General features: G+C 40.1%; 2 protein-coding genes across 3 annotated transcripts in view; one reads left to right on the top strand and one right to left on the bottom strand.

Moving 5' to 3' along the window:
* Positions 1-26,601, bottom strand: part of CUNH9orf85 (chromosome unknown C9orf85 homolog) — a 49,365-nt gene extending 22,764 nt beyond the window's left edge. The window contains exon 1 of one of the 2 annotated variants that reach the window (XR_008720890.1): positions 26,163-26,601. Coding sequence is in view for 1 of the 2 variants with exons in the window: in XM_055614051.1 (XP_055470026.1) it covers positions 26,163-26,264 (102 nt within the window). In the remaining variant the exon portion in view is untranslated. The remainder of the gene's footprint in view (positions 1-26,162) is intronic. The other variant, XM_055614051.1, reaches the window with a different exon arrangement.
* Positions 26,460-27,000, top strand: part of Abhd17b (abhydrolase domain containing 17B, depalmitoylase) — a 33,058-nt gene continuing 32,517 nt past the window's right edge. The window contains exon 1 of the mRNA XM_055614050.1: positions 26,460-26,503. The gene's annotated coding sequence lies outside the window, so the exon portion shown is untranslated. The remainder of the gene's footprint in view (positions 26,504-27,000) is intronic.

Raw genomic sequence — 27,000 nt, 5'->3', positions numbered from 1 at the left:
GTCCTAAGTATAGGCAACACAGGTATACCCCAGCATACACAACTTCCAGAGTGTTAAAGGAGGAAAATTCCACATACTTAGGAATTAGTTAGAAAATCAGTTACAGAAAAATGAAATAAATACTTCTTAAAAGTCAGAATAAATTTAACACATCAAAAGACACTCCTATTGGAACACAGAGATAAAGTTTTAAGAATGCCTTTGCTTATCAGTCCATACCAGCATAAGTTACAGTGTTATTATCCCAGCTCTGAAGATTCTATTGCCATACAACAAATCTTCCGTAATAGAATAGCACAATCACAAATAGGAACTGGATAAGAATTTAAAGTCCTTGGAAGGTAGCAAGAGCAAACTAACTCTAACATGCATCAACAGGCAGATAAGCATTTCATAAGCTACAAAGTATCACTTCACAGAAAGAAGATATCATTTGGGAAAAGAAAGGAATTTAAAACAACCATAATTTTTTTCTTTAGGATTTTTTGGTATGAAGTAATTCTTTCAGTGCTGAATCCTAAATAAATGTAGATGGTATATTTCATTTCTCTTAATTGGAAAAAAAAAAAACTTTTAAAGGAAAACGTCTACTACAATTGCTGCCAACAGGGACCACCACAGATGGGCCTGGCTCTTTACCGTGCAATCTTGCTACAGGTGGAGTTTTACTCTGAGACACCTACATTACTGTTCTCTGGAAATAGGAACTTTTATAAAGTTAATTAAAGCTCTTTCTCTCTCTCTTTGGGTGTGTGTGTATAAGAGAGAGGTTTGAATAGGTATGGCACACACTCATGTGTTTGAATGCTTGGCCCATAGGGTACGGCACTATTAGGAGGTGAGATCTTGTTGTAGTAGGTGTGCCCTCATTGGAGGAAGTGTGTCACCGTGGGGGTAAGACTCTGAGGTCTCCTATGCTCAAACTATACCTAGTGTGGCAGTCTCCTTCTCCTGCCTGCAGATCGAGATGTAGAACTCTCAGCTCCTTCTCCAGCACCATGTCTGCCTGCATGCTGCCATGCTTCTTGCCATAATGGACTACACCTCTGAAACTATACGCCAGCCCCAGTTAAATGTTTTCCTTTATAAGAGTTGCTGTGGCCATGTTGTCTATTCAAAGTAATAAAACAAGAACTGAGACACAGAGAGAAAAACATTCTTGCTCTGGTATACAGGGAACAGAATACTGAGTGAATATATGTTATTCACATAGGCATGGCCTCAGGCCCACTAAGGAATGGCAGGGCCTTCTCCCTGGGTGAGGATGACCCATGAAAAAGCCTTCCTCTGGTCCAAGTGTAGATGCTGACTCTTTGGGGAAAATGTTAGCCATATGCCCCCCCCCCATCCCCTTCATGTTTATAGCCTGAGACTATTCCCCTGCAGAAACTGCTCCTACAGAGTTTTTAGCTAAGCCTTGTCTCCTTGATCCAGCTGTATACCACAAACCCTGACTCCTTGGTTCAACTCCATATAATAAACACACTGAGCTCCCAGGGTACTTCTCCAGCAGAGAGCCCAGACTAGCCAATCTCAGCATTCTTTCTGTTTATCCATCTGTCTCTCTGTTCGTTGTTCCCTTGCCACCCTGGTCAGGCCCAAGTCCATGCAAGGATTTGCACTGGGAGTTCAGTCTTGGCCTCCCAATTCCCAATCCTTAACTTTTAAAAACATTCTTGTATCCAAATTCTGACTACAGGAGAAACACCTCACAAGGACTTCCATAACAATTAGAACGTGGAACTATTCACTAGCTAGGACCTATGAGCTACTTTTTTTGTACATGTGAAGCCACTGAACTTCACTTCTTCTACATCATTTTAAACCCCTTTAATTCAGATAGGTCACCATAAAACATGAAGTCTCTCACAAAATAAATACAGACAATACAAAAAACAAAACAACAACAAAAGAAAACCAAACACTGGGAGGAATCAGAATGAGGCCAAGATACAGAAAGCAGGGAGAAGCCCAGTGCTGGGAGCACAGCTGGAGTGGAGCTGCTGGAGATGGGCCACAGCTGAGAGCCAGTGTCCCAGCAGGTGCTGAAGTGGAACTTGCTGTCGGTAACAAGGCAAGTCCGGTTTCTCAGAAGCAGTATGCCTATTCTTGTTGCTGAAACCCAGTTATCTTCCCCCAAAAGATTATATAGTGTGATACAGTAAGCGAAGCTTCAAAGCTTTCTACCATACAAAGCATTTCAGGAAAATGTGTTCTCTCCCAGGGTTCACTGTAAACCTCAGTTACACTGCTCAGACAGACACACTCAAAAAGGTTCTAATACTAAAGGTTCTGAAGATGCAGATCCTTGATGGTCACAGGTCTGTAGGAAGGACCTGTACATCACAAGACCATTTTGAAGTAATCTATCATCATCACCTAGGCCCTCCTATCATGAAAAATGTCAAATCTGCACAAAAGTTAAAACAAAACTATCTGGTATGATGGCTCATGTCTGTGATCTAAGACTTGGGACACTGAGGCACAAAAATGGCCATGAGTATAAGACCAGTTAGACTAGAAACTGTGACTTTATCTCAAAAAAAAAAAAAAATATATATATATATACACACACACACACACAGATACATATGTGTATACATATGTGAATACATATATATGTACATGGCACAATACTTAAAGACAATCACAGAGCGTTTGTCCGTTCCCTTTTCACATGTGTACACACTTAAGTTACAGACAGGAAAGCATTTCATCATACCCAAGAAACAAAGGCTCTAAAGCCGTATGTTGTTACTGTACTAAAACTCATGAAAAACAGCTCCCTAACACTATGACTGTAGACAACCTATATTGCTCCCAGCCTTTCAGACCTGCCTTCCCTACACAGGCCAAGATGAAACAGTATGTTTTGGAACACAGCGAAATATTCCACACTTAGGATTTATCTTCTTCACATTGTAATTTAACATTCCATCCTCCCCAGGAACACTACCTTTAATTGCTAACCTGTGATTTTCCAGATATAGCAGAGGAAGGGTGCAGCCACCTGAGGGGCTTTGGCTCTCCTGGTGACAGTGGTATCCTGCTGTACTGCAGTTTACTCATCACTGAAGGACACCTGGAGTTTTGTGGTGTTTGGGTTTTAACAGACACCTACGTATAAGGTTTTATTTGGACATGTTTTTATTTCTCTTAGCCTTGAACCTCTGTTTTTTTTCACTTTGCTTGAGACAGGGTTCTGCCACGTATATGTAGCCCAGACTTGCCTGGGCCTCACTATGGAACCTCGTGGTCTTGTGATTTTCCTGCCTCGTTCTCCCAGATACTGGGATTACAGTAAGAGCCACCACATCATAGCTTTAACCTGATAATAGGAAACGTGACTGCTACTCTCAGGGTTATCTGGGTAAGTTACTGAGTTTTACTATTCCAGAGAATGAGTTAGGAATAAAATTAACCCAGAAATGTTTCTCAAGTGAGTGCTACTAAGGAAATATCAACAGAGAAATGTAAAATCAACTCATTACTACTTTACATTTTAAGAAAATATTATTTTGCAATATTACTATTTAGAGATTAGTTATTAACATTTTGAAACTCTTATTTCTGCAGCACTGCTAATTAGAGGTAAGCAACAAACAATTTTTCATATTAAAAAAAGCCCAGTAGTCTAAGTATTTAAATATTTAAAAAAAACAGCCTAGTATTCTAAAATACCCAGTTTGCATGTATGTACCAAATATGTTTTGGTTTTAAAAAAAGATTTATTTATTTACTATGTATACAGTGTTCTGACTACATGTATGCCTGCACACTAGAAGTGGGCACTAGATCTGATTATAGATGGTTGTGAGCCACCATATGGTTGCTGGGAATTGAACTCAGGACCTCTGGAAGAGCAGACAGTGCTCTTAACCTCTGAGCCATCTCTCAAGCACCCTATGTTTGGTTTTAATATGTATCATTTTAGTTAAAGATATCCAAAGCATAAAGTGAGACACAACTCTATTGTGAGATTAGAATAACAGTTTCCCCAAAGTCCATCTTTCATTCACTGTAAACTTATTACAAGTCTAAAACACCAATAGGAGAGAAGCAAAATATACATTCCTCAGAATGCTCCTTGCAGTGGGTAAACTAGAACCTAAACTTTCCTAGAAGCCAGGAAAGAATGTTGGTTCATCCCTGCCACTTCCCTTGTTTGCTCAACGTCATCTGCAATAATAAACAATCACATTTTCACCAGGAAACTGAATATAAAATGAGTTTGGGTCATTACAAACAAGGGACTACTCTCTAAGTTGGCAGATCTATTGTTAGTTGCAATTAAACAGAGAGGGCCTGTGCATACACTGGTTTATTTCCATAGTCAAGCACACATCTTGGATTTTCACTGACGAACTACATGTAAACACTCACTTAAATGGCACCACAGCAGCCTGCAGGAGGGGAAATGTGCTGTTATGTCTTTCTTGCAGTAGGGGAAACCTTCTACGGCTTCAACTCACTTTTTCTTTCTCTGGTGCTGGGGAGCTAAGGCAGGGTCTTGCCCAAACAGCAACCATCCCAGCTCTATTCACTCATTGGTAAAGAAGAATATTCGACAACTATTTCCCTTTTTTTCCAAATTATTTTCTACTTTTATCTGTGTGTGTCTGCGTGTATCCATGACACATGCAAATGGGTGATTTGAAGCTGGAGTTACAGGCAGCTGTGAGTTATGCATCATGGGTGCTTTAGAACCAAACCTGGGTCCTGGGAAGAGCAGCAAGAACTCTTAACCACAGAACCACCTCACCAGGCCCAAGCACTGCACTCTTAAAATACCGAAACTTTAAAAGACTAGTGAGAGCTTGAAAAAGAAACTCCAGTAGAAAGACTTTGATTCTTTCCACTCTGATCCTATTTACAAGAGCATGCAGCAAGTAGAAGGAAATACCTGCCTCCTTCCGTGACAGGGATCAAACTTAGGGCCTTGAGAATGTTCGGTAAGCACTCTACCATTGTGCAACATCCCAGCTAGAAAATATTTTAAATAAAGAATGTACAAATGTGACACTAAGTAAAACTCCAAGAACACAAAATATTACCTCTAGGAAAATCTACCTTAAAATGGTGAGAACAGGATTACTCAGTGTTTTAAGATAATGTGTTTTCAGTTGGAAAGCTGCCTTCACTACTGACTTCAGGACATTTCCAGCAAGAAAATAATCCAAGAAAAATTGCTCTGAACAGAAACAGAGTTGAAGTTCTGGGCTCACAGACACAAACCTTTTCTCTATCACATTTCACTGTAAATGCTGAAAGTGCCCACAGTTCCACCTGGGGATGGTTTGTCTTTCTTGAAAGTAAGATGCATCCAAGAGGAAAGGGAGTATCTTCAACCCACCCGGTCCATTCAGCATCCCTGGCTGAGACTTCCTGGTTAGTCATCAGCTTCCTCCTTCTCAGGGCAGGTGCCTGTGCAGTCATCCTTTGCTCTCTGACTATTTACTCAAGGTCAACTGAATGCATAACTTCAGCATTAGCAATGAGACTTCAGCTCTAACTAATGTGATAATTTGATGTGGCCAACAGCACAGGAGATAGCAGAAACTCTTGCTGCCTCCAATCCACACATTCAAAAGCAGTCACTATCTTAGCAATCAAATCTGTTCTTTCTCTGTCCCACATATCATCTTTAAAAAGGCTCCTTCTTGGCTCCCGTAAACAAATTCCAGGTCACTTTTTACTCCTTGAGTGGATTCTAAGAAAGCAAAAATATCTGCCAAACTGCTGCCATACCCTGTGAATTTATTGCTATTCAATAAATTGACATAAGAGAAATGCAAAGCACGTTCATCTGCGTTTCTGACAAAGCATGGTCGTGACACTTAACAAATGCAAGGCTCTGAATTTGATCCTCATCACTTTAAAACAACAAAGCAAAGCAACACAAGTGAACAAACCCAAACACAGAAGTCGAGGAGGCTTGGAGGAAAAATCAATTACAACAGTTATCTGTTTTCATTGTACAGTATCTTTCATATTTAGAATGTTAAATACCTGTTTCGATAATGTCACGCATCTCTAGAATTCTGTCCTGCAAGTAAAGTTACTAAACAATGACTATCAAGCTCTCATCTCAAGCCCATCAAAATTCTTTTTGTCTAGTTTTATTACTTTAAGTGCCTCATACAAATGGAAATTCAGAGCTTTTTTTTTTTTTTATAGTACAGTGTTTTACTACGGTTTTTGTCAACAATATTGGACATACATATAAATCACAAGCTTAATTATTGCTGTTCTAGAAATCAGTTGTCATTGGATTATTCTGACTGTTGAAACCCTCAGTACCTTAAATTATGTTTACTAAGCAGGAAACCAAGAATATGAGCCATACATTTGCATTGATAGAGTGATCAAGACATTATGAATACTACCCTAAAATCAATCAATAAATAAGATGTTGTCTAAAAGCAGAGTTAAGGGGAGAAACTAATGAGATGAAAATTATGATAGGGATAATAGCATTTATAGGGTTTCAGACTGGCCTTTGAGAGTAAGCATATATTATCTCATTTAATCCTTGATGCGCACATGTGTCCCTGCCACTCTTTCTATTCATCCCAACTAATTTCATCTGCATATTAGATGGATATTTTCCAGGTTAAGAACTCATTCCTTAAGCCCTGGCACCTTTATATTACTTGATCACATATAATGGAACTTTCAGGGTTATTCTAAGTCTGTAGCTAGAGCCTATTTAAACATCCTAGAATTAGTACCTTTGGGAAAACGACTAACAAATGAAGAATACTATCAATGGATGAGTGCCCCACTTTCTTTAAATTTTTTTAATCTATTACAATTTATTCATTTTTTATCCCAGCTGTAGTCCTCTCCCTCATCCCCCCAATCCTGCCTTTCTTTCCTCTTCTCCTCCCATATCCCTTCCCCAGTCCACTGATAGGGGAGGACCTCCTCCCCTTCAATCTGACGCTAGCCTATCAGGTCTCATCAGGACTGGCTGCATCATCTTCCTCTGTGGCCTGGTAAGGCTGCTCCCAGCACTCTCCCACGCTCAGGGTGAGGTGATCAAAGAGCCAGCCACTGAGTTCATAATACAGAGCTTTTATCATTTTGTAACTAGCTTATTTCACTTAGCAGTATCATCAAGGGTCACAGATGCAGAATACCTCACAAATTTTCATCCTTGAAAATGTTTATAATATGAGGGGAGGGAAAGAAGGGGAAACTTCAGTGGGGATATAATACATAAGAGAAGAATTTTTTAAAAATTGAGGAAAATGCTAATAATGTCCGCCTACATGTATGTAATATACTTTGCTTACACAGTCATAGCTCTGTAGCTGTTTTTGACTGCTTCCCACTTCTAGCTGTCATAAGCAATCTGCTATAAACAATCCCAGCTTTCAATTTTTTTGGGCATATATCAGAAGCAGAGTTTGAAGAGATTCAATAACTCTGCTTCTAACTTTTTATATGTTATTTTGTATCACTGCCCGTATACACATCTTTATGCTAATGGCATACTATTTCATTAGCTTTGCCATAATTATTGAAATTATGAAATGCAGTTCTCCCTCTTCGTTCTTTTTCAAGATTCCTTTGGTTATTTGGAATCCTTGAGATTTTGTGTGAGATAAGACTTTGTATGACGTCTGCATAAAAGTGCCTAGAGCTCAAAATTGGATTGAACTGAAATTGTAGATAACTTTAGTAGCACTGATATCTTAATATTAAATCTTTCAATCCATGAACATGAGGTATTTTTCATTTACCTAATGCCTTCTATTACTTTTAAATCAGCAATGGCTCACAGTTTTCACTGTCAGTTTATATCTTTAGCCAATTCTGTTTTCATTTTTCACCAACTATTATAAACTAATTATTTAATTCCCTTTTCAGAGTACTCAGTTTTAGTTGACAGACATGTAACTCATGTTAATATATGGACTTGTTTCTTGTTACTGTGCTGAATGCGTTTACTCGTTTTAACTGATGGAGTCGGGAATTTTTTATATCTAAGGTCATAATAGCTATTAATAGAGTTAATTTTACCTTTTTTTAATTTGTGTGCATTTTATGTCCCTTTTCTTACATAACTGTCCTGGCTTCAAGATCTAGTAATAATTAACAAAAGCAGACAAGCAAGAACACTTCCATGTTTAGGCTGGGTGTGTTGGTGCAGATCTATAATACCACCACTTGGAAAGCTAAGACAGGAAAATTTTAAGTTCAAGCTCAGCCTCAGTCACATAGACAGACTTTGTCTCATCAACTCAGAGCAAGCAAGCAAGTAAAAAATAAAAAAAAAAAAAAAGCAAAACAAAGACGACCTTTTATACTTTCAGAGCTGAGTATGATGCACTCTGTAGAATTTTATTAGTGGCTTTTTAAAAATTTTGAGATAGCCTTTCGATAGCAGGTTGTTGAGTGTTTTTATTATTTTGTCAACTTTTTACAACTTAGTTCCAATGATCATATTAATTTTTCTTTTGTTTACTCTGTTCATATAGTACCTTAAAAGTGCTGAATTATCCTTATGTCTTAGGAATGATTCTCACTGGACTTTGATGTTTAATCCTTTATTATTTATTTTTATGTGTATGTGTATGTGCCTATATGAATGTATGCTATAGGGCTTCAGGTTATCCACAGAGGCCAAAAGAGGGTGTCAGATGCCCTGGAGCTGGAACTGTGAGCCATATAATATGGGTGCTGAGAAATGAACTTGCACCCTCTGCAAGATCAGCTCTTAACCACTGAGCCATCACTTTGGCCTGTCTAATTCTTTTTCTTTCCTGTTGAGTTGAATTTGCTATCATTTTCTTTTGCCTAGGGAAATTTTACCTTAGTGCTTATAACAGCTGTCACATTACCAAGTGCTGGTAATAACCACTGAAAGTGGGAAGGACTCAGCTTAGTCCACAGTCCTGAGCTATGTTGATTCTGTTTCCTTGGTGAGGCAGTATCATGTGGTAGAGGATATGTACTTTATAGAGATGAGTAAAGACAAAAGATGGTAAAACTTTCAAAGTCACATCTACGAGTGACCTACTCCACCTCCTAAAATTTACTCATTAAAAAATACCAACAGTTAGAGGCCTAGACTTTAACACAGCCTAGGGCAGGACACTTCAGACTCCAGCAATATCTGAAGTGTTTTATTGCTGTGATGAAACACCATGACCAGATAATTTACAAAAGGAAGCTTTTAAATGTAAGCTTGCTTAAAATTTCAGCGAGTTAGTCCATAATCATCAATGCAGGCAGTGGTAGAAGGCAGGCATGTAGGAGGCCGAAGAAGTAACTGAGAGTTCACATCTGATCTACAAATTGTAGTAGGGAGTGAGAATGGGTTTGCATGATCGTTTGAAACCTTAAGACCCACTCCCAGTGGCATACCTCTTTATCCTTTCTAAACAGTTCCCTCTAACTAGGGATCAAGCAATCAAACATATGTGCCAAGGGGGCCATTCCTATCCAAAAGACTACAGTGAGATTGGTCTGTGTTTTTCTTGTAGTGTCTTCATTTGCCTTGGAATCATGGGAATGCCATCACAGAAAGAGTTAGAACTTACCTCCTGTAGTCTTGGGGAAGTCTTGAGTTTTCCTTTAAATGCCTGCTGGACTATCCCAGTGAAGGCATCAGGTTTAGGGTGCTTCTTCATTGGGGATTTTTGTTATTATAAATTGATTCAGGATTCCACTCCTTTACGATTCAGTCTAGGTTCTGTACTTCTAAGATCCTACCCATTTCAAGCAGATTATTCAATTTGTTGGCAGCAAATTGTTGAAAGTATCTTTTATAATTGTTTTTAATTGGGTAGAATTGATATAAATTTTTCAATTTTCATTTTTGGTTATTTGAGCCTTGTTGTTAGTTCACCTAGGTAAAAGTTTGCCAATTTTGTTTATATTTAAAAACTTTCTTTTATTTTTTGAGATTATAATAACTATATCATTTCCCCATCCCTTTATTCTCTCCAAACCCTCATACACACCTCCTTGTTCTTTTTCAAAATCATAGTCTCTTTTTTCATTAATTGTGGTTACATACATGTGTGTATGTGCCGCTAAACACATAAATATACCTGATAATTCTTTTGGATCCATTGATTTTTTTTCTGTCTTTTTTAAATATTCATTTTATTTATCTTTGCTCTAATATATCCTTCCTTTTGGTGTGGTCTCTGTTTTCCTTGGTTCTTTCCAGTTGCACTGCTAACATAGGATACTTCTGATTTTTGATATTTGTTTTCTGCAGAGTGCTGCTTCAGTGTATCCATGTAATGTTATGTTGCTTTCATTTTCATATAAATATTTTACCATTTTCCATGTGATTTCATTGATATATTTGATACACACTATGTTTAATTTCTATAAATTATGATTTTTTAAAGTTTTTTCTGACTTCAGTTCTTCTATTACTGATTTCTAATTTCAGTACAGAAAAATTCCACTGAGCAGTATGATTTTTATCATCTAAAATCCATTGTATTGAGACTTGAGAAGGTGTACTTTGTTGCTATTGGGTAGTGTTCCTTACAACAGGCTGACTGTGGTTTTCAGTCCTCTGTTCCTGCTTATGTTCTGTCTAGTCCGATCCATTATTCAAGCTCTTCACCAAGGACTTCACCTGTCACTGAGCTACTTCCCCCATCAAGTCTCTGGACTTTTGCTTCATACGGTTTTGGTGGTCTGTTATTACATACATTAAAGATTTTAATTATATCTTTCCATATTAATTTTTAATACAATGTCTTTTGTCTCTTGTAATTTTTTTTTAATTTGAAGTCTATTTTGTCTGACATTTGTAAATCGATTACTGCTCCCTTTCAGTTAATATTTGCATGAACTATTATTTCCATCTTTTAACTCTGAATCTATATATGACTTTGAATCATAGGTTAGTCTCTTACAGACACTATACAGTCACATAATATTTGAAAATCCATTTCAATCTCTACCATTTGACTGGAGAGCTAAGCTATAATTTTTCCCTACTGAAAAAAGTAGTGTTCCAATACTGAGATTATCAAATTGCTCCTATGTCTTTTATTTTCAAACACCACCTCACTGAGTAGATTTGAATTCATTCTGTAACCTAGGCTGACCATTAATTGTGCAATCTTCCTCACTCAGCCAGCCAAGTTGCTTGGATCACATGTCAACACCATAAGTATTCTTTGCCTTATACCAGACAGTGGTACATACTGCTCAAGTATCTCAATGTTAGTTGTTTACACCAGTAATTACTGCAAGAAATAACTTAAGTGAGAAAGGTTTTGTTTTGGCTTGTGGCTTGAGGAGCTACAGACTATCAAAGAGGGGAAAGGGTGTAGACAGGCAGCTCCATGGTTGCAGGAATGTACAGCTAGGCCTCCTCACCTCACATCTTGGCAGACAAGAAGCATAAGGTATACAAAAGTTAGTAGAGTCACCCTAGAAATCCTCAAGGCTCTCCCCTAGTGACCTGCTTCTTCCAATGAGGCTCTATTTCCTAAAAGTTCTACAACGTCCAAAATAACAGAGGCTGAGTGTTCAAACACACAAGCCTATGGCAGTCACTTCACATTAAAACCACAGCAACTATTAAACCACCATTCTAATTTTCATCAAGAGATTACTAGCGAACTAAATAAACTGAATACAAAAGACTGTTACCATAAATTCATAGACCACATGCCTAATCCTTCATAAACATTCTTCCTGCTATTTTTACAACATTTCTGTGGTTAGGAGCAGGTACTAATTATCCTAATTTTGCAGATGAGAAACCTGAAGCTCAGAGAATAAAGAGATTTACTTGAGGTCACAAAATTAATCAGGAACATCAGAGACCAAACTCATTAAAAAGTGACTATTAGCTTAGGGCGTGGAGGTAAGTTAAAAGTGGAAAGTATCCCCCTACAATTTCCAGGGTCTTTTACATATTAAAAATGAAACAACAATAAACCCTGCATCCAATTTTGCAGAGCATACACATTTCCACATATAAGGTATTATAACTTGATCCTAAATGGTATACTGGTATGCTAACTGCTTTGTAAATAAGAGTAAACCTAAGTCAACCTTTGCAGTAGATAGTAATTTTTTTGCCTAAAGAACATAAACATAAAACTCTAATTCAGAGAAGAAAATATCTTAACTAAGCACTTTTCTAAAAGAGGGGGATTTTTACAACTATTCACCGTGGTGTTCACAGAGTCAGTCCCCTGTGAGATTTAAACAATGAATGGTCAGTAACAGGCAGCAACCTGGACCAACCTGTGTACAACTGAACTGGAATGCAAAGAGCCCAACTCAAACAGCAACATGCAAGTGTCACGAGGCAACACACTTGCTTTTACAACCACTCATTAAAGCTTAGTCACAATCTTGTCCAACCAGTAAGGTATGCCCCAAGTTAGTGATCTTTAAAGAGACAAGCTAGTAACCATTGCTAGACAGGTCTAGGAATACCCCTTCCTTCCTAATGGCATCTATTAGGAATGTGGGAATTTAACTCTTTCAAGTAAGTAACAAACAAGAAAGCCACAGACCAAATGACTTATGTTTCAAAATAAATATATGCATCAAGTCATACACTTGGGGGAAATAATAAATGAGCAATTACCACCTGGAAGCTAGCAACAACCTCAAAGATAATTGCCTTGTTCTGACCACACTTATGTCACAAGAATAATCTACTTGCACTAACAATGTGTTGAAAAGTTAAGTCACCCGAGTGGGATAATCTAGGTTTATTCTGTGATTCATTTGGTTTAAAGCTCAATTTTCACACATGACTTTACCAATGTTCAGTTAAAAACATTTTCTCATTGTTAAAAGAAAAATAGTACAATGATGTTTTTGAGGTAATAAAAATGTAAAGCCAAGAAATAAAAGTAGATATTAATGAATAATGTAGATCATCTATAAAAACTACAGTACAACAACATTTTATTTCTGGAGTTTTCCTGTACTTCTAGTTTGTACTATAATGCTTTTCAGTGTCTTCTCAAATCATCCTGTATGGAGTGAAGAAAGCAGTATTGTTTAACGTTATTTTAACTTAGGGAGTCAATGTAACTCATCCAGGGCTGTATATAGAGTGACTCAGTAGCTACACTAACAGACTGTTTGTCTTTCTGGAACTCCAAATTTAGGACTCTTTCCAACATATCAACCTATAAATGTGTCACAGACTAGAATTAAAGATGGTATGTATTACAACTATCTCTGTTATTCATGGGAACTGCTCAAAAAAGTAAAAAAAAAAAAAAAAAAAAAAAAAAAGTATATATCTGGCACTGCACATAACACTTCAAAGATTCCAAAGACTGATCATCCTTAAAACCTCATTGGAGATCAAGCTGATCCCTGATGATACTTAATATCCCACTGGAAAAACTAAAGCAATGCATATGAAACTAATCTGAAAAGCAAGCAATTTGTAAAGGTAATATGGTGTTTAAAATAAGAGGTTAACCGGGCTAGCTTCTTCAAACTGGGTTTTCAGGAGGGTTTAGACAACAGACTTAGGCTAATTCACAGCCTTCAAGACTCAAAAACCACCATCTCATTGGCATTCAATGCTCTAGGAATAAAGCCTTGCTTCTGGGTAGTTCTCTGACATCTAAGTCACAGCTCAACACTACAAACAACTCAAAATTCAAGACTCCCTATATAATATTCCATAGACACTGGCCCACTGGCCATGTTGAGAAACCTGAAGCCTTGAAGTGTAGCTTGGAGCTGCTGGGAAGTTTTATCAAGAGCTCAAAACCTCATTCCCAATGACATATCTTTTTCACCACAATATTCTCGTAAAGTACTTGACATCCTTTTATCTCAAGCCTAGGGCTTTGTCCATGTTTAAAGAAACTTTATTCTTACATTGCTTGTCCTCTGTAGTTCCTTTACACAAGCTGGTTGCTCAGTTGGGTTCTTCAAATCTCAAGTTCTATCTCACTTTTCACTACTTTGGACTACTGGTTATGTTTTAGACAATCCATGAGCTTGACCTCCCAAATCACAAATGTAGTCATTTTTTTAGTCTTGTCCATGGCTGTCATACAGCTATCCTACGAGGTTGTTTACTTTAAACTTCTACACCTAGCATGCAGGTTTTTGTTTTACAGAACTCCTGTTTTAGGGATTTTAAGAAGTTTTTTTACTCATTGATAATATCAAGCATACCTTCTTAAAGTGCTTTGTGGAAAGTTGGGTAGCTCCTTTACTTGGGCATAAGAGGTAAGTGCATCAGCTGTGCAACTCACAGTTGGAGTTTTCCTAAAATGTGTAGTACTGATGAGTAATCTGCTCAGCCTCTGTATGCAAGCCTCCACCTGCACTGTGCAATGCAGTAGCCATCAACCGCAGGCAGATAATGTAAAGGAACTGAGCTTAAAGTTCAAGTCCTCCGCTGTACTGAAAACAGTTGAAGGTCTTGGAAGGCACCCATGGTGAGCACGCTGGAGGGCGTGCGAAAGATGACCTGCGGCACCATAGACTGGGTAGTGCTGCACAGGTGAATCAGCTCTGAGAATCACTACTGCCCTGGAAGTGAATTCACATTTTATAATCTCCACCGTTGAAAGAGGGGGTAAAAACAGCTTAGAGCTTAGCTTTACTTTGTACAGGATTCATGCTGCCTCCAGGCACGGGCCCCATTAGGATCATGGCCCCGCCTTTCTCTTTCGTGGCGTTCTCCTGCATTAGACAGCTGTATTTCTGACTTTGTCTTTGCATTATTCTGGAATCTGACTAGAAACCCCTTGACTTCCAATTATATTACAAAGTTGTAAGCTTAGGAATTGACTCCACTTTATAACTTATACATTTCCTTAATTTTTTGTTATAAAGACAGGACTTTATTTTTGTTTATCTGTTTAGCACATGTATTGTAAAGGCCTCTACATTTGAACTATATAAAAGCAGCCTGTTCACTTTCTATGAATGATGTAACCTTTGTCAAAAGCTACTACCTCTGTTAAAACAGTCTCAATCAAGTATAGGTTCAGTTTCCCAGCATTCTGCCTCCTTAGTTCTTGCCAGTCAGAAGACACACTGTCCTTGTGGCCCTCTCCATATGTTCTTTGCTAGAAGATCTTTTTCAATTGCCTAATGACACAGTTTTCTTTTGTCGTTTCACTGAAATTTGAGGGGGGATTCAGTCAGCCATTCTGAATTAGAAATATCGGTAAAAAAAAAAATTTCTGGACAGTGAAAAGCAAGCCTTACTAAACATATCCATAGGGAAACCTTAAATTAAGAGTGAGAAACCAAAGTAAGCCAAGACTTTGTTTACCATCCCAGGGAACAGCTGACAATGAGGATCAAGTAACTGCCCAAACATTTCATATGTAAAAATAAGCACAATGTTCCCTTTTATGCAGAAAGTATGTGAGAATTTACTCCATATGACTCTTATAAAAAACAGGTACCATCAAGTCATTTGGTTTATAAGAAACATGAGATCATATTACTACAGAATCTTGTGATAAAGGTTCATGATGGTGTACTGAACATTCACTACACAAGTATATACCATGATGTCAATTATATTACTCAAATTGATGACTTCAGTGACATGAGTAACTTCAAGACAAACAAGTCAGCCACCTAGTAAGAAAGGGCTGAGCATTTAATAACATACAAATCTTCACAGAACAATAAAGCATTTAAAGTAATCCCTAGCTTAGCTTGAAATTTCAGAATCATGATGTAAATGACCTACAAAATCAAATGACCTTCAAAATGGGGTTTGAGTAATATAAAAGTATAGAGTCCTGATGATGAACCACATATAACATACACAAGCAGCTCCATCATCTACACGAGTTCTTCCTGTTAATAACATGACTCCATCCAAACAGGAAAACACACACACACATACACACACACAATTTTGTTCCAAAAGGACAACTGAATTCTTATATTAAATAGTCAATGTAAACCTAACTGGTCCAACTAGAACAAACAAGAAATAGCTACCAGAAGATTTTGAATACAGAGGTAAATTACAAGAGAGTTAGGAGCACAATTATGTATTCACCTCCAAAGGTGTGGGAAAGTCCAGGTTTAAAAGGGGACAAATTGGTCACTGTTGGAAAATCAAGTCACACTCATTTCTTTTGGCCAAAGCAGGATTATCTGAAGCTACAATGTACACATGATCAATGAAGATCCATCAGGATGCCGTTCAAATCACTAACATTGTTTCTGTATGTTCCCCAATTATGACTCAAAGTTTAGTTCATACTTCCTTAATGGATACATTTAAGAAAGGGGACTGGTGCTGACTAGAAGAAATGGGTTCTAGGAAGATACAGGGCTTCACTTGTGAAAATACACTAAACTGCTTCCTGATCTCTACTTTTATATATGTAAGCTATACTTCAATGTAAGTTTATTAAATAAAAACACTGCACAAGTAATTTTCCTACTTTCAAATTTAGTTCTAGACTGACATTAGGATACAGCATACATACTCTATTCACTGCTGTCAGTGTTTAGCACATAATAGTGGCTCAACACACAAGTGGATTCACATAGACCAGCAAGCAATGAAAATAAGTCCATGAGTCCATTCTTTCACCTCTCTGGACTGCTTCTACAGTACATATCATATATAATAAGTTATCCTTTTAAATGTTAAACTCTCTGTCCGCGGGCAGAGAGTCTCTGTGTCTCTGTTTGAAGAAGAGAAAGAAGCCAAGCTATGTGCACTAATAACTAATAAGACATGCACCATATGCATGGTAAGGGCAATACATGTGACAGGGAAGGAGAGCTATTCCAAGAAGGATGATCCAGGAAAAGCATACGCAGTGAGTAGCAACTGGGCATGGTGAACACCTTAGTAAGACAAAGGAGTAGAATACCATTATGAAGGCTTACTACTAGGTCAGGTTTGAGAAGGGTATTTTCACAAATCTACTGAGTACTTAGAGTACTCAGTACTCATATTCTGATGAGCCACAAGGACCATGAGAGTTCAAGCAACATTCTCAAGATCATCACACAGCTAGTAAATATACCCAAATACCCTGGAGAGCCACCTAAGCAACAGACGCCTTCATTCCTCTGCTTTTACCACTAGACAATGTATTTTCTTTACTTTGGCAATAAACATAAGTATCTGCTTATATCCTTGTTTTAGAGTAATTACTAGGAAAAAAAAAAAAAAACTTTCACATACTTCAGAGCATTTACCCCACAATCATTTACTTGAGTATTTCTGACTCAGGAACTCATCCTCAAAGATAATAGGAAGTCCTGTTTTCAAAAAACCATTCTTTCAAAAGAATACTATGGAGTAACATTCTTAGCTGATTATTTTAATTTTGTTTCATTCTCAAATTAAAATACCGGCAATGCCCAACCTTTTGACATTGAGACATGATACTACCTACAAACTTACTGCTCTGGAACCACACAATTGAGTCACACACAAAAAAACCAAGGGAAAAAAAAGAGTTAGGTTTTAAGTAAGTTGCAATTTTGTATTGTGCCACATTCACAGACCTCCTTGACCTCATGTGATCTCATGGTCTAGACATACCTGAAATGTATTCAGTTCCTTGACCTAGAACTTATATTCACCAGTTACAGTTTGAAGAAATGTCCCCACAGACTAATGTTTCATATGTTGGTCTCAAGCTTGTGGAGATCTGAGGTGGGGTCTGACTATGGTGAAGCAGTCATTAAGAGTGAGATCTTCAAAGTTACAATTCGCCCCTGGTTCTGGCCTCTCTCTCTGCTCCTGGTCCATCCTGACGTGGGGAGACTCTACCACATAGTCCAGCTTTCATGAGCCAGTCTGTTTCTGTTACTACTTCCCTGACACAAGGTAATGAAATCCCTGCAAAACTGAGTCAAAGTGATCCTTCATTTCTTCAGTGATTTCTATCAGGCAATTTGGTCAAAACAATGTAAAAGTAACTAATATAGCACAGATTCTTCCACCTGGTTCCATTCAATTTCCTAACTTAATAATCCCTAAGATCTACTTCCTTTCTGAGGATAATAACTTATCAATTATCCTTTTCCCCCTTTTAATTCTGAATTATAATGGTGCTATCTTTGTCAAACCACTTAACAGTCAAATTTATGATATTTACTGACTACCATCTGTGTACATGTCCACAGCCTCAGTGTTGAGGATGAAACAGAAACCCTGGTCTGGAAGACGGCTCAGTCACAAAAGCATCTGGAACTGAGCTCTGACCCTCAGCAACCATGTAAAATAAAAAGCAAGGCAGGGAGCACCTGCAAGCCAGCACTAACGCACAAAGACAGCAGGATCTCTGAGGGTGGGCAGCAAGTCTACCCAAATGTGAGTTTTAGGTTTAGTGAGAAACACTGTTTTAAAAACTAATGTATGGAAAGAGCGACAGAAGAAGATACTCTACGCATACACAGGCCACCCCCCCCCCCGTTTCTGTGTCTATGTTATCCTAAGGTAGGCTATAAACAAAACAAATATTGACAGTAATTATGAAAATTAAAGTAAGAGTCTAGATTTGCTGTTAACTGAAACACAGAACATTAGAACAAGCCTGAGTGAAAGATGATTCTTACAGTTTAGCTTTTAGGAACTGCATAATGATGGAGCCATTAATGAAACCAGAGAACACCACTGGGTAAAAACACTAGAGGGGACAAAAACCAGGGTTCTTTCTTTGCTACCTCATGCTTCACTCAAGAACAGAGGTCAAGTAGGTCATCAGACATTTAATCCTGCAGCTCAACAGAAATGCTGAGCTGGAGGCTGACTTACGACCACACAGATGGACGTTAAGCCATGGTCAGAAGGGAGTGAAGAATGGTTTTTCAGACTGTTTAGGAGGCAGTTACTGCTGGGAGATATACATGGGGAGTGGAATCCCCTACTGACTGTAGATAGGCTTCATTTGTTAGGTCAGTCTCAGGTTCACAGCAAAACGGACAGATGCAAAGCTCTCTCACTTATCCTCTAGCCCGCAATGCACACCCACTCCATTACAAACATCCTCAGTGGTACTTTTCTCTACTACGGATGAACCTATACTGACACACGTGGAACACGCAGACTTGTTCTATATTTATTATTATTTGTGTGTATGATAATGTGTGTCAGTGTGGGTTCACTCAATCCAAGCTGTACATGTGAAGGTCAGAGAACAACTCTAGAGAACTGATTCTTTCCTTGCATCATGGGTTCTAGGAATAGAATGGGTAATCAGATTTGTGCAACAAACATCCACTGAGCCATCTCCCTGGCACCCAAAAGAGTATTCTTAACCAACAGTTTCACAGAGACCAATGGCCAGTTAAATGCAGTTTTAGCCAGCTAGCCTCTACAGCCAAGGGTGCCCCAAACTTCAGGTGCTGCCTTTACTTCTCAAGTGCTGGAATTACAGGTGTATGTCACCACACCATTTATGGGGTGCTGAAGACCAAACCTAGGACTTGGTGCTAGGCAAGCACTTTACAAACTGTGCCACATCCCAGCCCCTCTCAGGGATACCTTTAAAGAATCTGTATTAACCCATCCATAATAAAGAAACTATTAAGGTAGAATGAGTAATTAAGGAGTCTTGTGCCTTCAAGTCATTAAACAGATAAGAGAGGGTGAACTTAAGGAGGGGCTGGTCTTAGGAAATGTCCTACTTAACTTTGTTAGCTTGGCATAGCAAGGTTCACCTGAGAAGAAAGTCTCAATTGAGAGATTATTACCCAGATTAGACTGGCCCGGAGTGTTGAGGGTTTAGTTGGTTGTTAATAGATGGAGGAGAGCCCACGCTACTGGGAGTGGCACCAGTGCCTGGGCAAGTACTCCTGTGTCACAGAAGAAAGGTAGGTAAGCATGAGTGTGTGAACACGCCAGCAGACAGCATTCCTCTGTGGTTTCTGCTTCAACTTCCTGTTTCCAGTACATGCCTTGACTTCTCTCAGGGATGAACTCTGACCTAGAAGCCAAATAAATCCTTTCCTCCCTAAATTGCTTATGATCAGAGAATTTTATAACAAATCAAACGAGAACAGGGGGAGACAGGCACTTTATCTTTGCAATATATAGTGACGGGCATAGGCAGTCTGCTAGACACGGTGGTGGACCTGAGCAGAGTTAGGAGCATGTCAAGAGAGTGCCACAGGGAGAAAGAAGGACAAGGGATTGGAGTTACCAAACTGACTCAGTTTGGTAAGGAGTGACATGAGGATACAAAGTACAGTGAAAAGTAAAAGATTATGAGACAGGAATAACCAATGAGGCCAACAACAACAAATATGTGTGGTTGAAGGAATAGGAAGCCAAGTAAACAAACGGTAAACACTTTTTTTTTTTTAAGTTTCTGAGTAAACTGGGTGTGGTAGTATAGGCTTTTAATCCTAGCACTGGAGAGACAAAGGGAGAGGAAACTGAGTTCATGGCTAGCCTGATCTACATAGTGAGTTCTAGGGCATAGACAGACCTTGTCTGGGGAAGGGGGGTGGTGAAGAAAGTCTGTGAATAGGATAGTTCCCAGCCATGGTAAAGGTTAGAGTCTGACTCCAAGAGTAGACTTCTGAGGGGTGGGGTGGGGGGTCTGAAAGCTGAGAGGCCAGATGCTGGATGTAGTGATCACTAAGTATGATGAGCTGATCAATGATATGGCGTAAGTTGGGCACTGATGAAGAGGTGTGTAAGAGGTTAGTACAGACCTGGAGGGATACTAGTCTGACAGTACATTATTTTCCTGAAAGTAGAGTTTTGATTGAGGAGCAACTGACTAAAGCAGCAAATAGGAGAAAAGAGAAGATTCGGGACAAGAAAAATGTCTTCACTTGTGAGGTCCCTGGGTAAACAGTGTTCCCTGAAAGTGCAAGGCAAGAAACTTAGGAAATGTGTATCTCAGCAACGTCTCTTGTGAACAATACTGAATTATCATTCTTGAGTCAAAGAGGAAGAGCTATGAGAGGTGCTGTAAGGCGGGAAGACCACATGCGGTCTGAAATGTGATCCCTGGCGATTACAGTGGAGCCAGCAACAAGACATGCCCAAGTTTCAGGAGGATAGCGCAGCCCCTTCTGACTATAGCAGCATTCAAAGTTAACACACACAGAACTCACTCTATAATATCAGCACTGGTTCCTGCTAGGCACAGCAGCTGCCTGGCAGCTCCACCAAATTCCACCAGGCCCCATCTGTTAAAATCCTCACAGTCTCTCACTCTCACACAGAAGGAGTAAAGTTTCTGCATGAGAAGCTCTGGGGAACAAAGGACACAGCATCATATGCTACGACAACAGGGCACCTCTTCTCTGACTGTAATCTCGGGGTCACACTGCTTCTATTACAAACAAATACACAAAGAAAAGAAAAGTCCTGATGGCTGAGGTCTGTAATTCAACTTATTTATCAGGCTGAGGCAGAGGAGTCGAAGTTCATGACCTCGCTGGCTGTAGCTGTGAGACTGTCTCAAAATTTGAAAAACATAGCTGAGGAAGTAAAAAATCCCCAGTACTAAAGGAGAAACTACACATACAAAAAAAGGGGGCAGGGCTTTGAAATGACTTGTCCTCTGAGTCTCATTACACAGATCGTACCTAATTAATGGACAGCCACATGCTAATTATGTAACTTTGGGGACACCACTCATTCCCCTAAGCCCTAATTTCCCAGTATGTAAAATGGAATAATTATAGCATTTATCCCAGGGTCATTTTGAAAATTAGATAATGTGTACCAAGATGGCATAACATATAACACAATAAAGTATATAACTATTAGCCATTATTACTATACGTATATTTCCAATATTATTTAGACAGTAGAGACATAGACTTCTAATTTTTTATCTCCATATCAAGATGACAATCGGTTTCCAAAAGTCAGTATGTTCCATAATAAATCAGTTCTCTGGGCATTTTATAACCCATACAGTTCCACAGCCAAGCAAGTTTTGGTCAACTACCCTTTCAAGATGCAAAGCATCCCAAAGCTTTTTAGAGTTTGTTTCTTTGCTTGACAGAATACTGCTGTATACCTCTGGATGGCCTGATACTACAGTCCAGCCTGGCCTAGAACTCATGGCTTTCCTCCTGCCTCACTGAGATCCCCGAAGTTCTCAACTCAGTGCTAGGCATGGTACCAATTTATATTTTGCCCCCACCGCAAAGTCAGATCCAATGCATAGTATTTCCAAAGCAATTTGATCATAAAATGACACTGGAGATCTAAAAATCACACTTTGAGAAATGCTAACAAAAATAATGCTGACTATACACACAAAAGAGCAGTTTCTAGAGAATGGCATATGCTCTTCCAACCTGTCACATGTTAATGGAGCCTTCCTTACTCTCCAAATTCAAGACTTCCAGTTAAATACTCTTGAACTTTTCTTTCATAGCTCTTATAGGCACAAGCACTGACACACTTAAAAGACTATTTGATTAATTTCTGTCTCTTCTCTCTGCAAATTATAAGCTTTAGTTAATATATATATTTAGCAAATATATATAAACTATAAATATATATAACTATATATATTTATAGTTAATATATACAAATATATATATATATATCAAATACACACCCACACGCATGCACGCACATGTTTTTTTCCCTTATCCTTAATCCCTCAGCATCTAGCATAACGTTTGGTAGAAGATGCTAAGAAGCTCAGGCTAGCCCAAAGCCCACAGAGTGCTGAGGTAATAGGCATGTACAACCACTTCCTGCTCCAGGTTTTTTATATACACAGCAAATAACTGTGAAGAACTCAAATGTTTATTAATATGAAAATGGTTAAATAAATTACTCTACATTTTTATTTTTATAATGTAAAAAACCATGGACTTAGCTGAGTACGGTAGCCCAGGCCCGTGATCTCAGCAAGTGGGAGACCTAGATTATTCAATGGGTTCTAGGCCAGACTAGTATACAGACTGTCCTGAAAAACACTTAAAAAAAATGGAAATATATTTTATTACATGCATGCTATATCACAGATGGATATGTACAAACATACATAAAACTGTTAACAGTGACTACACCTGAACTGTAGGCCCGAGAAAAGTAATCTTTATGCTATATAAACTTGCTACAATGCTTTCAAAACTATACATTTTTTCTAATTAATTTTCCTAGGCTTTGAGCAACTTTGAATCCACACAGATTATCATGTAATTATGATTGGCTTGGCTCATACTTGTATCTCTTTCTTTTCTTTCTACTTTTTGGAAACAGGGTTGCTCTACATGTCCCTTGCTGTCCTGGAACTCAGTATGTAGACCAGGCTGACCTCAAACTCAGAGAGCTCCACCTGCCTCTGCCTCAGTGCTGGGATTAAAGGCATACACCACCACACCAGTGCTATTGGTAATTCTTCATGATCACTTCCTACCATCATTTAGAAAGAACTGGTTACCTAATTTGCACAGCTACACTCAAGAGTTCCATTCATTTACTGACCCACTTTCATTCCACTCTCTTAATGAAAAGAAAAAAATTACACAGCCCTCTGTGCCACCACTGATCCATCCCCCCATGTCCTCTCATACCTCACAGTGCCCTCTGTAAAAGCCACCATGTCTAGCCTGTATCTTTTGTTTGTTTGTTTTACAAAGCAAGGTTTCTATGTATAGCCCTGGCCTTCCTGGTACTCACTCTGTAGCTGAGGTGGCCTTAAACTCAAAGCTCCACTTGCCTCTGCCACCCAAGTGCTGGGATTAAAGATGTGTGCCACGACCACCTAGCAGATCTCTATTAAGAACAAGTTTTTAAAACGATCCCCATAACCATCCTGACAGAAAAGAGCAGAGACAGTACTAACTGAGTACTGCAGAGTGAAAACAACAGAACTAGTGTGAGGTCTCTCTTCTGCTACAGCAGTCTCAGGAACTTCTGGGGAGATGAAGAAACAGGTCACCAACAACACGCCAAAGAAACAATTCTACCTGGGTCCAGTTCAGTGAACCAATGAGTTTTATTTTTGAATACCATCTCCTGGACTATTTCCAGGAGTAGGGACAACTGAGGTGTGGCTCCCCCACTGAAGAAAATGTTTCTCTCAGCATCCATCAAACCATAGATAGCTTACACACACACACTCAGGGACCTGAGAGGTGATGCCTCCTGAGTCCATCCCCACTCCATTACAGATCATTAATAGGTCCAGTCCTGTGCAAGTGTCTCACAGGTAATCACAGGTGCCAAGGATTCAAGAGGTCACTGGCCCTGTCACAGCTAGAAGACCCATTCTACAACACCAGTGTATTTGACGACACACTATCTCCTCTCCGGTAAAGGAAGCAAAGCCATCAACACCGCAGTCAACTTAATAAGAGGAGATTTAAGTCTATTTTGATCTCTACCCTTTCCAAACCTGTGGCATTGCTGATCAGTGACCATAAAGATGGGCCTCTTTTAAATAAGCTCAGGAAATGGGAGGTTACAGAGCCTGGTATGCACCGCTTTGCTGTTAAGTAATCCTCATATTAAGCTGAAAGGGCCTTTGTGGGCTGACCCTGTTGGCCACTTGGAAGACTAGAGCAAACTTCTTTCCTCCTCAAGAATATATTCAAATACGAGAGAAGACACTTTAGAGAAACATCCTAATAAAGAAAGCGTCTATCATAGCTAGGTTTGGTGGCACACGCCTCCGAAGACTGAGGCAGGAGAATCGCTGCAAGCTCAAGTCCAGCCTGTCTACATAGTGAGATGCTGTCTCAAAAAATTAAACAGGTGGAGATGTGGTGGGGATAGGAGAAGGGTCCCTATCACTCCCTATGATCGGTCCAGTCTTGAATTTAAAAACTGCGTTTATAATCGAGAGCTGAGACTACCTGGGGCCCTAGTTTCCTTCCTCTGGGAAAGGCCTAATTAGCGTATCTCACAGTTATATTTAAACATGGTCTAGTCTCACTTTCAAGGCTCTCCACAGATTTTAAGATGGCTACAGGGATAGTGGCAGGAAATTATACTCCACTACCCCCACTGCTGTTTGGGCCATGTTGTGGATTAATCCATCTTTCTCTACCTACTTCTACTCTATAATTTTTTCTAAACTACAGAAAAAGCCAGTGGTAGGTTTACCAACCCAGTGCCTGCTAGCTTAACATGTCTGAGGGCCTAACTTACAATATCCTTCTTCACTCTTTCTCACTGAACTGCCTTACCCTTTAACAAGGTCTATTGAAATTTGTAATTACGGATCCATCTGCTTACTGTCCATATCACTCAGAACACTACAAGCTCCATAAAGGTAGAATCAACATTTTTTAATACTGTCTACCCATGGGAATAGAGCCCTGCACACGAAAGATGGTTATTAAGCATTTAAGAAACAAAGAAAAAAAGAGACTGCAGGTTACTATAAACAGATTGCTTTCTTAATCTTTTAAAATTAAAATTAATCGCCCGCTGACCCCCTGCATGTCCCAGACTACTTGCTCTTTTATTTTGTTGGCTTCGGAGAATAATAATACCGGATTTCTCATTTGAGGCTAAAGTTCACAGAACTTACTAAGTTCCTTCAAGAAACACACTTAGGAAATCTGAACTCTCGTTTATCTAAATATTAACTTTATCTGATGTAAAGCCGGCATCCTCCAGGGTGACTGAAGATTTCCACACAGTTACGGGTAAGACCGATAGTTATTCATAGAAAAAAATCACTAATCATGCGTATCCCAAGTTACCTAAACAGTCGGAATTTTCTTCCAGTTTACACGAGTCCTGCTAAATCAAACACCTGTATCAACAGCGTGCAACCACTTTTACACAGGCCAAACCCTTTGCTCTTACAATCTCAACACAAACCCGAAGTTACCTTTTGTTGGTGAGGACAGTCGTACCCCCGACAAGGCCTACCTATAGGCTTGGAGTTTTCGCAAAACAGAGGGTGCACAGACTTGGAGAAGAGCTGCGGCAGGGGCGTGATCCAGCTGGCAGCATCCAAGGGCTCGGCTGCCCCATCGGTCCCTTAGGTTGGCCGAAGGGCTACCCTGTCCAGCCTTGGCGCCACTAGGGAAATGTGCTGACCATCTGAAGTACTCCCGGAGCACAGCCAAGTCACAGAAAGGGCGTGGGAAGAATGTTTTAGACACGCCTGCACTGCAGCCAAGAGTAACTGGGCTGCAGTCCACGCTCGCCCTCGCCAGCTCCTCTCATTTCCCCTCTCCCCTTCCCAATCACTTTTTCCTAAGGATAGCAGTCAGTACAACAGACAGGAGCCTACCTTGGTCTGAACACTCTTATCAAACTTGTCATTTTTAAAGGTGAACGTATTCTGGTGCTTCTGAGGCCTGGACCGGGTCACGTTGCCTTTCTGGGAACTCATCCTCAAATCACAAGCACCTTAAGCCCCTGCAGCCTCTAAGTTTACAGGGAAGAGGAAAAGAAATTCCCGCCCCAGGTTGACAGCAGCGACAGTGACCCGGAAGAAGTTTTCCTACTCTTTCCGTCCCAGCCCCAGGTCGGCCCACGTGACTCGGCGCGGCGGTCACGCTCCGCTCTCGGCGCGGCGTAACCTCGACCACCCCGTTTCGCGGCAAACTTTCCTCAGCGCCAGGGCATCAGGTCCAGCTTTCTTCGAACCTAGAATTCCCCCATTGGCCCGAACGCGGCCGTCCATCCCGGCGGAGGGGGCGGAGATCCGCCGTCCCGATTGGCTCTCCTTTTGCGCAGTCCCCGCCTCCCGCCGAACGCTCCCAGCCTGTCCGCGGCTCGGTAGCGTAGCGACTCGGCTGCGCGGTTTGTGATTGGTGGAAGGTGGGCGAGGCCGGTGCCCTGCCCGCCTGCAGCTCGGAGCCCCGGGTCAGCGCCGGCGCCCTCCTCCAGTCAGTGGCCAGCTCCAGCGGGGCAGCGCGCCGTTCCTTCCCCCGCGGCCCTCCTCCCAGCTCCCGCCCGCCCTCCCGCCGCGGCCGCGCGCCCCGCCACCCCCGGGAAGGCGGGCTGCGGAGAAGCCAGCGCCGGCCCCGCGCTGCGGACGGCGACCACGGCCGAGCGGGACCTCGGGCCGGACAGCCCCGGCGGCGGCGGCGGCCGCCCCTCGCGCCGGGGCCGTTAGTCAGCAG

This window comes from Psammomys obesus, unplaced genomic scaffold (assembly GCF_907164565.1).
Source record: "Psammomys obesus unplaced genomic scaffold, mPsaObe1.curated_primary_1811, whole genome shotgun sequence".
Classification (NCBI taxonomy): domain Eukaryota; kingdom Metazoa; phylum Chordata; class Mammalia; order Rodentia; family Muridae; genus Psammomys; species Psammomys obesus.
This window is presented reverse-complemented; position numbering and strand designations above follow the sequence as displayed.